This window comes from Megalobrama amblycephala, linkage group LG1 (assembly GCF_018812025.1).
Source record: "Megalobrama amblycephala isolate DHTTF-2021 linkage group LG1, ASM1881202v1, whole genome shotgun sequence".
NCBI classification, from domain to species: Eukaryota; Metazoa; Chordata; class Actinopteri; order Cypriniformes; family Xenocyprididae; genus Megalobrama; species Megalobrama amblycephala.
Window position 1 is genome coordinate 60,723,720 of NC_063044.1, and position 12,152 is coordinate 60,735,871.

At 35.1% G+C, this 12,152-nt stretch overlaps 1 protein-coding gene across 1 annotated transcript; it reads left to right on the forward strand.

The window, feature by feature from the left end:
- Nucleotides 1–456: 456 nt before the first annotated feature.
- Nucleotides 457–11,071, forward strand: LOC125271533 (adhesion G protein-coupled receptor E3-like). The gene is made up of 15 exons (XM_048195607.1): nt 457–754; nt 832–888; nt 1,077–1,133; nt 1,263–1,319; nt 6,025–6,107; nt 6,247–6,442; nt 7,950–8,069; nt 8,180–8,361; nt 8,467–8,628; nt 9,632–9,838; nt 9,916–10,145; nt 10,238–10,304; nt 10,400–10,491; nt 10,576–10,738; nt 10,932–11,071. The coding sequence occupies exons 1-15, from the start codon at nt 457–459 to the stop codon at nt 10,974–10,976; spliced, it is 2,016 nt and encodes a 671-aa protein (XP_048051564.1). The 3' UTR covers nt 10,977–11,071.
- Nucleotides 11,072–12,152: the final 1,081 nt, after the last annotated feature.

A 12,152-nucleotide genomic window follows, 5' to 3' on the forward strand; every position in this document is an offset into this window, starting at 1 on the left:
AAACTCAAAACTGCAATTCAATCAAATGCATTTTCATTAGTTTTAATAGTTCTTTTTCTTCATATTTCATGACAGGTTTTATAAGAGCACAGACTATCATCTCTGTCATGCTGTGTAAGTCACTAAGCAGTGTTTTTCTTGCTGTTTTTTATTGTGAAAATAACACATAAGCAGGCCCTCATGTTTGTTTAATAAATATTTTATTATGCAAGTCCAATCTGATTAAGACAGTTCACCATGTTTCTCCTCCTCAAACTCAACACAGTAGATGATAAATTAGACTTGATGATGCACTTCTGGATAGATTTTATAACCATTTATTACAATAACATTTTAATAACAATAACATGTCATGATTTCTTAAAATATTTTACAGCTATTCTCTCTGACCCCTGCTACAACTACCGTGAGCTGGACAATCCATGGAGATCCATCAATAATACAGAAAACTCCAACATGTGTGACAAGTCTGTCTCCTGGAGCGGCTGGTATCGTCTCTTCATTAACAGCACGAGCGCTCATATCCCAGACACGTGTGTTGAGAAGAATAGCTGTGGCACTGTTGTCCCACTGTGGATACGTGGTGGACACCCAAAAGTTGAGGATGGAGTCGTCACTCGAGATGTCTGTTGTAACTGGGTCAACTACTGCTGCTTTAATGGGTCTTTTCCCATTAGAGTCAAAGCCTGTCCAGATAATTATTATGTCTATGAGCTGGTTAAACCAACTGACTGTGATTCAGCATACTGTGCAGGTAATAATATTTACATGAGCTCTTATTATTATTTGTGTTTTTGTTCATTTATATTCATCAGTTATTATTTTTTTCAGTTGTTACTAACATCAGCAGCACCGATACAACAGTCACACCAGAGACGACCTCAGCTGGTAATGTAGTCTGATGTTTCCTCTGTTGGATTGTGTTTTGACTGAATGTTTGTGGATCTGTAGAATTGAACAGATGTGTGTGAGTGTGTTTGTTTTTCTAAATAAAGATGAGCAGAGGTTATATCTACATGAGCTCTTTGTATTGTGTTTGTTGATTCATTGCTATTCATCAGTCATTATTCTTTCAGCTGTTACTAACATCAAGAGCACTGATGCAACAGTCACACCAGAGACGACCTCAGCTGGTAATGTAGTCTGATGTTTCTTCTGTTGGATTGTGTTTTGACTGAATGTTTGTAGATCTGTAGAATTAAACAGATGTGTGTGAGTGTGTTTGTTGATTCATTGCTATTCATCAGTCATTATTCTTTCAGCTGTTACTAACATCAAGAGCACTGATACAACAGTCACACCAGAGACGACCTCAGCTGGTAATGTAGTCTGATGTTTCTTCTGTTGGATTGTGTTTTGACTGAATGTTTATGGATCTGTAGAATTGAGCAGATGTGTGTGAGTGTGTTTGTGTTTAAAGACAAGAGATAAAAGAGGGTGTGAAATGTGCAGTTATATTATTAAACATTTCCATGAACATCTGGGCACAAGCTGTTATTAAGAGAAATCATGTTTGACAGTTTCCATAAGGTTGCATGTGCAAATCATGATGATAAGATTATTTGCACATTTTGATCAGACTGAAAGTATGTGTATAGTGGCATAGTCACGTTTAGATTTTAGTTTCATGTTTTTACACATTTCTTATTTTATTTTGATTTTTTTTTTTTTTTGTCGTCCCCACACTCATGATCACATGGCTGCATTTTTCATTATTGTAAATTTTTGTGTTGGATCAATATTTCACAAATTGCAACTTTCTTTCATTTTGACTCCTACTGATCTGTTTGGTAAATTCTGAATAGTTGCTTGTAAGAATAGATATTTTTTTAGGGGCTATTTTTTCAACATTTTGCAGTTTATTGTATTATTGTCTTCATGCTGATTTCTGTCATTGCAGGTATAAATATAATGCTGCCGGATGGATGCACCGTAAGTTGAGTTTCTGAAATTGAAGTTGTAGAGTTGAACTCACAGTTCCTATCAAAAATAGACCAAACTAGAGAAGTGCAATACACTGTGGATATGTGTGTAAATATAAATGTGCTTTTCTTTTAATTGCTGATGGTTTTACGGTCCATGTGAATAGCTGTGGGTAGCTGTGAATGCTTAGCAAGCCATTTAAGAGAATGAAGAGAATCACTGATTCGATCTGTAAAGCTCCGAAGCTGTGTTTTGAAATTGGCCCATCACTAAATTGTTGAAAAGGCATTATTTTGTTTTTTTGCCGCACAAAAGTATTCTCGTCACTTTATAATATTAAGGTAGAACCATTGAACTCACATGAACTATTTTAAATATGTTTTTAGTACCTTTTTTCAAGAGATTTTCAATAGCATTGCTGTCTATAGAGGCCTCACTGAGCCATCGGATTTCATCAAAATATCTTAATTTGTGTTCTGAACATGAACGAAGGTCTTACGTGTGTAGAACGGCATAAGGGCGAGTAATTAATTACATTATTTTCATTTTTGGGTGAACTAACCCTTTAATGCTTAGTTTTTTAAAAAAAAGGCTGTATTTTTCATACATTTCACCTTTACTCTACACCGCTGTTTCCATTGTCATTTGAACGGCCTGTTTGGTTTCCTGGTTCTATGATACCACTCCCTCCGAAATAGCGATGGGCTCAGATTGGTTAGGTGGCCCAGTGTATTGTGATTCGCTGAAGCGTCCGGTAACGCCACGCCCCTTTCCATTAGTTGTCACATGTGCTTCAGTGGAAATGTAAATAATGGCGTCTATATTGATGTATCAAATTGAGCCCGAATGTATCAAATTGAGCCTGAATGTTAAAGAGGGTCAAGCATAACCTATGCAAGCACGGTTTTTAAAGGATGTTTCTGAATGGCAAGTATTTCCGTTTGTATTTTTGTCAAAGTGTTTAGATATGCTGTCACTTGTAAATGTTACTGCTGTTTGTTAGCTTTCAGTATATGGGTTTATCCTTATTAAAGCTTTACTGTAGCCGAATACATGACTGTAGTAGCATTTTTTGTAAAGGTATCATTTAATTTATAGCATGAACAACTGTCTATGAACATAGAAGATTGAATTTAGATAACTGCCCTAGTGAAAAAAAAGTATACTTTATTGTATTTTAAATATATTCCCTTTTTCTATAGTTCACTGCAAATATACTAACAAAAAATGTACTATCATTAAATATATAAAAAGTATATTAGTATCATATTTTCACAATGCAACTTTTAACACACTTTAAAATAATTGTACTTTAGTATATTTTCTAAAAAATATATTTTAGAAAAATATACTTGAAGTGTAAGTTCAGTTTATTTTTTAAAAGTGTATTTATTTGCACTTTATAAAAATATATTTGAGGTATATTTTAACAGTGTGCTGAAAATGATCATTGTAACAATGCACTGAAAGTATATTTAAAAAATACATTATTTAATATCCTGAAGTTGTAGTGTATCTAATGTTAAATTTGAGTGTATTTTTAAGTTTATTTCTTCATCCTTGGAATTCATTATATTACTTGTGCTTATTTATTTCAGTATGAATGCATTACAAGCCCATTTAGTATATGCAGTGTAGCCTATACAATTTCCAAATATGTGTAAATGTTTATTAAGTTTACACTGGCAGAATCATTTTACAATTGTACACACAAATTTATATTAAACAACACACCAGCAGCACAAGTAAAGCGAAAAAATATGTTGAGTGGTTAAACTTATCGGAATTCAAATGTCTCTTCAACTTGGTCTGTGACCAATCAGATTTTGTTGCTCACTGCCTTCAGCCAATCAGAGCTGCTGACGTCACGGTCGTCGTCTGAACCCCCTCGCTCAGGTGAAGTATAATGTCGCAATGTATAATTTATTTAATAAAACACTGAAAGCGCAATACATCGCTCAATCTTGGGGATTCTGACCAGTTCAATCAAGTGACATCGCAGCCTGACCGTGATGGCGACGACAACCGGCTAATCTAATGGCCTACGCGATCCTGAAAGAACCGGAGAAAAGTGCTGCTATTGGGAGGTGAGTTGTAGTCTAACAGTTAACAAACTTTATTTTCTTTTCTTTAACAAACAGAGAGCGATATTTCGGCTTGATATCTCCTTTTTGAGTTTTTGTGTGGTGGTTTATGGCACATGTTTGTATGCAGCACCAAAACATTCATATGATTGGTCAAATCGGCCCGTATTTTGTACGATATTAATTCATAAAGTGTTTTATGCTTGACTATGTACCGAAAACAATATCGACATGCCATTCTGATACAGTTCCCTGCTGCTAATCCTCATTTACTGTTCAAAAATAGTATTGGTTCAATGTAGGATTTAGACAGACTATTGTAAACGTGAATAAAGAGTTGAACATGCTGTCTTATATCTTTGGTATATTCTGTCAACAGATGCTGTTCCTCACGAGTCTCTGCGGTCATCATTGTGCCATCAGACACAGTGAGAAGCTCATCAGAAAATGGAATATAATGTGTAATTTGTATTTGTGTATAGAGGGTCACCATGGTCCAATATTTTTTTTTTTTTCTTTAATGAAAAACATGGTAAGTTTTGCTGAATCTAAGTTTAAATAAAAACCACTGGATTTGTCAATGAAATATGTCTCTTCATTAGTGATGTTGTTACATTTTATTTGTTTTAATGGCCTTGAAAACAAATGCATTCAACTTTGGGAAAATGTGTTAAACTGTATTTAAATAGTAGCACAACTGTATTGTGTGAGATTATGTAATTCAAAGTACAGTAGTCAACATTTGAAGTGGATCAAAAAAGTTAGGACACCTTTGATTAAAGGTTTTGATCTTTGTACAAAGTACAAAGTGTATTGTTATTGACTGCAAAGTGTGTAATGTTTAATATTTGGAATAAGCCAAAGGTACTGAGCATACAGTATATACTATTACCTGTAAAATAATATATTCAGTGTATATTGCTTGTGTTTTCTGAAGACACTCGTAATTATTTTGTAATGTACTTAAATCACAAATAAAGTGTACTTATAACACAAAGTGTACTCATAACAGAAATAAAGTATACTTATAACACAAATAAAAGTATACTTATAATACAACGTATATTATAACAAAAAATATACTTTTAACACAAATAAAGTATACTTATAACCCAACTTAAGTACACTTTAATATCACTAATCAAGCATGTAATTAGTCCCTACACAGACATATACTTAAAGTGTACTAAGTATACTTGAAGTTGTTCCAATTTAGCACACATAAGTATACTAAATATACTTAAAGTTGTATTTTAATACTACTTAATTTCAACTTAAATATACTTAGTACAAAATTAGTTGTTTCAAAATAGCACACTTTAAATGAACTAATCATTAACACACTTGAAATATACTAATAATTAGTCTTGCTGCAAGTATACTTAGTATACTTTTTTTTCACTAGGGTGGCTAGCGAAGCAAAAACGCGTTGGTCTTTCTTTGCATTCTTGATGCAACCAAAAAATAGCAACATAATACATTTAAAAGACATGTACAAACAATAAAACGTACTTACAGTTTGGAGCCGATAAACAGCAGCTTCTGCTTTTAAAGTGGGAACTGCTTCATCTTTCAGTAAAAGCCTTTGTGCAAATCCAGCATTGAACTCATGTAGATTCTGGAAGCTGTCATCCAGTGTAGAAAATATCACTGATTATAATGGGTTCTATTATCTTTTGACGTGTCGCTCGCATCTGGTGTAGACAACTCTTCTGCTTCCATAATGCCGCACGACATGGCCTCGCCCACTTTGTTGCATGTTCCCTTGGGGATTTGCAGGATTTACCAACCCTGGAAGAGGCTCCTTGTAGTCCAAACCGGTCGTTTTTGTAGGCATTAAACTGCCATACCTTTAAAAGACAATATCTCCGTTTGCATTGAACTTTCAGCACTGTTTATGCTCAAGCAGCAACATTACACACTAACTAAAGTTAAAAAAGTGGAATTGCAATGATCCAACCCTTTAAAGAAGTCACCACTCACACATCAAAATCATCAAATTCTTCTCAATTGTGATTTCAGAATCCAACTTCTATAGAATGTCTTCAAAATCTTCTTGATCGGATCGAGAACATTACAGCTCAAGTGCTTCCTGTGGATGTAAGTCTTCAAGAGAAAAATGATCAAATAATCAAATAAAACGTAATTGTCAGTTACATAACGACTGACATCACAGTTCTGATTAATTGGCTGTCTTGATATTTACATGTTCAGTAATTGTATTTTTCTGATCATTTAGACTGTGACCAAACTTTTGAATGTGGTGCTCAACACTTCAAAGATTTTACAGTCATCATCATCATCATCATCAATCAGCCCAGCTGAACTCGCCTACTATGGAAACCATTTGTTATTAATCAACGAAAAACTCATCTCTACATTGGTGAGGCCGACAAACACGAGTGACAATGTCAGTTTTGCTCTTGCTGCTATAGGTGAGTGGAGATACAGGTATTATTAATGATTAAATAAGACGTCAGTGAGTTTATATATTTGTTTATTTGGATCCCCATTAGCCACTACTTTGATACTTTTCCTGGAGTCCCAGCAAGTAAAAATATAAAAATGCATTAATCAACAACAATAAAGTCAAGTCAATAAAACATACAAACCCAAAATTCATTCCAAATATCAAAATGAACAATTTACTATATATTGTGCCATTTAATATTGCTTTAAAGATTTTTTAAGATGCATTTTACATGTTAAAAAATATGTAATATCCAATAGTAAATCATTCTATATTTTCATTCCTCCAAACATTAAACTCTGTTGCTTTGCACTGGTTTTTGAAACAGGAAGTATTAAAACATCCTTTGATGCATGTCGTTATGACTAGTGCTGCTACAGTTGACAATACAGGACATTAGGAACTCTAGACACAGAAACATTTACTATGAAACAAAGCAGGGAAATGATCGTCCTATCCTTCACCAGAGGCCAACCTAAATTTTTGTGCGTTCTTATTATATTAGCCCTTATTTATAAGTAAGAACCATTAAAAATGGTAGGTGGATCCTGTGGTAAAGCAAGAAAATCCACGTCCAGGTATTCGCATAGTTCGATAGCTAAAAAGCCTTTATTAAAAGACAGGGCTACATCTTAAAAAACACCAATGCATATCAAAGGCCTGATTGGGCTGATACGCATTGGTGTTTTTTAAGATGTAGCCCTGTCTTATTATAAAGGCTTTTTACATTTCGAATATGCGAGTGCCTGGACATGGATTTCCTTGTTTTACAACAGGATCCACCTACCATTTTTAATATTTTGTTCCCCTTCTGGAGCACCCATAGTTTTCAATACTTATATTAAAATCTGGCAAACAGGTTTGGCTAAACAGCTGTCTTATAATTTCACAAGGCGACCGCCCAAATTATTTATCCCCACTTGTTTATCTGTTTATAGTTGACAATTTTTGTTCCACTTGTTTTATATTTACCTTGTTCAATTCAGAACAGAGGGATGGCTTATCACTTTTCTTCACACAACATTTCTTCTCTTAGTTTATCAACCTTATTGATTAAAAAAAAAAATATATATATATATGATTTAGTTAAAAATTAACATAGTCTAGATCACCAGTGAAAGAGACAACAATGAAAAATACAGCTACAGCAAATATATAATTGTGTAAAAGTATAAATATTTAAAAGTATATGATCTAACCTTTGACCTTTTAAATGACCTAATTGTTAATAGTGCTTATTTTTACATTGTCAGTTAGCAGATTAAATCAACAAGTTATTAAATCAGTAACATTTGATGTTACAAAACGTTGTTTTAAAGTAAACAGAATAGTTTAAACTAGTAATTGGATGAAATAGGCATTTTATTTATTTGTCTTTTATTGTACTTTTTTTCATTTCATACATTTTTTATTTGCACATTTGTGAATCGACTTTAATTTAAAAAATCATAACTGCTTATTTTCTAAATCAGAGGTTGAAGTCTTCATGGTTGGACCAAATGTCACCTTAGATAAAATCCCTCGACTCGACACGACAAATTCTTCTGTGGACATTGATCTCATTGGGATCGCCAAGAACAACAATGAAACAAGTATGTGAGATGTTTTAATAAAAATATTTTAGAAAATATATCACTAAACCCCATTTATCAGAGGTTTTTCATTGTGTTGAATACAAGTTTCTTCTGTTTCTGTCACACAGGATCAGCTGCTGTGGCTTTCATGAGCTACAACACAATAGAGAATCTACTGAAGCCCGACTTCTTCAACACATCAAATGACACAATTAAAACCATGATGTCCACTGTGATCTCAGCTACTCTTCCCAAAACCACCAACACTAAACTCACCAAACCAGTCAACTTCACCCTCAAACACATCAGAGTGAGAGAAATGTGTTTCTGTCCAACCTGAGAACTGATGAACATCTGAAAACATCTAATATTCAGTCTTGTAATATTTTCTGCATGTTCTTTCTTCTTTCTGCAGGAGTTCGACCCCAGCGGTTCTCTGTCCTGTGTGTACTGGAATATCAGCGAGTGGATTGTAGATGGTTGTTCTGTCTTAGAGACCAACAGCAGCTACACTGTGTGTTCCTGTGTCCATCTGTCGACATTCGCTCTCATCATGCAAACCAGCAGATCACCAAAGGTACGAGAACATGTCAGACAGGTGAGATTTACACCATGATGGAATGGTGTGTCTCAGGCCTGGTACCAGAAGATTGGTGGAATAGTCTTCCAACAGACTACTTGATTAGTAAGGTTTTGTGATGCTTTTTTTTCTTCAATTTTGTGCAAGTGGATAAATTTAAATAATTGACTTTTTAGTGTGCTTTGGTATGCTGATATAGCAGATGTGAGATAACCGTGTTGTAATCCATTGCAAGGATAGATTGTTTTGTGCAGCATTGTGGCTGATATATTTTAATCAACTACATATACTGTATGTTGGTTATGTCTATTCAGAATGACTTATGAGTAGCAACCTTTTTATTTTGGGTATGTCATTTATGCTCCACTTGCCAAAATGGGAGGCGTCTAGAAAAGGTCCCAATATAATCACGGCAAAGTTGATTTTCGTTCTTCGTTTAGGGGTAGAAGAAAAGTTCAAAAAAGTTCAGCGATGTACTGTTATTGAACATCTGACATTTGAACATCTGATCATAACAACATGGGTATGTTAGCACAAGCTCTGCAAATTAGTACTCCAGTAAAGTCATGTCACGTTTATTTATATAGCATTTTATTCAATAGATTGCTTAAAAGCAAGCAGCTTTACAGTATTAAACATGAAAAACAGTGTCACCTCCTATGACATTATCGTCACGGACCAATGGTATAATGAAAGTGTTTTGCAGCTGGAATTAACTTTTCCTAAAAGTTTGCTTTAGCAATCCATTTCGGACTCCCAAAGAGAACCCAAAAAAATCTTTGTTTTGGCCTGATTTTGTTTGAAATGACGTCATATTAGTTTGTTCTTCGATTTGATTTGAAGTATAACAGGGCCTTAAGGGGTTTCATTGAAATCAAGGTACCAATTTTCTGGTAGAGATTCATTTGTCCCTAATAATATTTGCAAAAGCTACAAACACTGAGGTGATAAAAACAGTTGGAATTTGTCTCACGTGTTCTTGTTTAAATTTTTTCCTCAGAGAAATTCACTGCTGGATCTGTTGAATTTGGTGTGTGTGATCGTGGGGCTGGTGTTCTTCAGTTTGGCCCTGTTGACCTTTGCCCTTTGTCAGTGGAGTCCTGGAGTGAATAATGTGGCTCGAATCAACATCTGCATCAGTCTTCTGCTGGCTCACCTTCTGTTCCTGCTCACACAACAGTTCCTGAACCTCATACGCCGTCATCAGGTGAGAATGATGAAGGAGCCCTACAGCTCAGCACAGCCTCACTGAGAATCATCATAACTGTCTCTCTTGGTCTCCAGGTGTTGTGTGCCGTGATATCAGGTGTGCTGCACTTCCTCTTTCTCTCCGGCTTTGTGTGGATGTTCATTGAAGCTGTGCTGCTCTTCATCTGTGTGAAGAACCTATCACAGATCAGCTCCAATAATAGGGTGCTTAGCAGTCGATTCCTGTGTGTGATTGGATATATGGTTGCTCTGGTTGTGGTGGGCATGTCTGCTGCGGTGGATCATAAAGCCTACGACAGCAAAGAGTGAGTTTAGTTTAGTTTGAATGGCTCAGTGATCAACATCTTCATCCATGTTTGTTCATTGATATTTTTTTTCTGTATCTTCCTCCAAACAGATGCTGGATTAAAAGGGATAAAGGCTATATATGGAGTTTTCTGGGACCTGTTTGTGTCATAATAACAGTAAGCACCTTTCTTATCATGACTTTATATTATATTTATATTAAAATCAGTGATTAATGATTAATTACTGTTTTTTTTTTTATCTTAATGTGCAGTTAAACATGATTCTCTTCATCTGCATCATCATCAGTCTGAACACAACTCTCAAAAAACTGAACACTGAAGTTTCACAGATGAAACAAACCAAGTAACAAACACTATGATTTGATCACTCCATAGAAAAATATATGTAGTCAATAAAGACACATTAACTCTCTCTGTTTCTCTGCAGGATTATGACATTTAAAGCACTGGCTCAATTTGTGGTTCTTGGTTGCTCCTGGATTCTGGGTTTCTTCACTAATGGCAGTAAGGAGCTGGAGATCCTCTTCCTGATTTTGAACTCACAGCAGGGAACCTTCATCTTCCTGGTCTATTGTGTCCTCAATAATGAGGTCAGACATCATTACAGACGGTCTACCAGAAAATCTTCTCTAACCTCCTTTATATTAAGTTCATTTTTCAGTTCTTATACATCTATCTTCAGAAATTAACTATAAACTTTCTTTATGCAATATATTATTGATTTTGATTTTAATGATTTTGAAAAACCAGGTTAAAATAATATCTCGTCTCATTCTTGTCCAGGTCAGGCAGCAGTACAGGAAGTTCTTCAGATGTTCTTTGCTGTGAACTCAAATTGAACACTATCAAACGTGTCCTCAAAAAACGCTGATCCAAATTCAGGAGAGGAAGTGTCATTATTATAAAAGTGATCCTATCACTACTTTGATGTTAAATTATAGTCTCAGCTACAAATTTCAGTTAACATGCCATACATTTACAGCTGTCAATACTCTTATGTGAATCTATGTATTTTTTAAGTGCAACATTTCGTTGGTCGAGGAACTGCCATGATTTTTAGAACCGTGTATACTGGAGCGATTTATACTTTCAATACACCCATAAATTAAAAGGTTAGTTCACCCAAAAATGAAAATTCTGTCATTTATTATTCACCCTCATGTTGTTCCACACCTGTAAGACCAACACAAATTAAGACAATTTAGTTGAAATCCGATGGCTCTGTGAGGCTCTCAAGATCCATTAATGTACTAAAAACATATTTAAATCGGTTCATGTGAGTACAGTGGCTCAATATTAATATTATAAAGCGACGAGAATATTTTTGGTGCGCCAAAAAAACAAAATAACGACTTATTTAGTGATGGCCAATTTCAAAACAATGCTTCAGGAAGCTTTGGAGCACAATGAATCAGTGTATCGAATCTGCTGTTCGAAACGCCAAAGTCACATGATTTCAGTCGTTGGCAGTTTGACACGTGATCCGAATCATGATTCGATACACTGATTCATTGTTTTGAATCACAGCTACTGACAATTTCTGACATTTTGGCTGCAAGAGATTCTCCAGTTTTGTTGTTGTTGAGTATTCGAAGCGTGAGCTGTTAAAGCTCTGCCCTCTTCCGGACAGGGCGCAGCAGCTCATTTACATTTAAAGGGACACACAAGAACGGCATGTTTTTGCTCACACCCAAATAGGAGCAAATGAGCTGTGGGTATTTTGAGCTGAAACTTCACAGATACACTGGGGACACCAGAGACTAGTATTTTACAGAGACTTATATTACATCTTGTGAAAAGGGGCATAACAGGTCCACTTTAAAAACAGCTCATAACACACAGTATCTGACAATCCAAGTTAAAGGGATAGTTCACCCAAAAATGAAAATTTGATGTTTATCTGCTTACCCCCAGTGCATCCAAGATGTAGGTGACTTTTTTTCTTCAGTCGAACGCAAATTATGATTTTTAACTGCAACCGCTGCCGTCTGTCAGTCAAATAAT

Coding starts and splice junctions, on each gene's coding strand:
- LOC125271533 (XM_048195607.1), top strand. CDS start 457: ATGTGTGACAAGTCTGTCTCCTGGAGCGGCTGGTATCGTCTCTTCATT. Junction 1,320..6,024: donor ACCAGAGACGACCTCAGCTG/GTAATGTAGTCT, acceptor CTCAATTGTGAT/TTCAGAATCCAACTTCTATA. Junction 10,739..10,931: donor ATTGTGTCCTCAATAATGAG/GTCAGACATCAT, acceptor ATTCTTGTCCAG/GTCAGGCAGCAGTACAGGAA.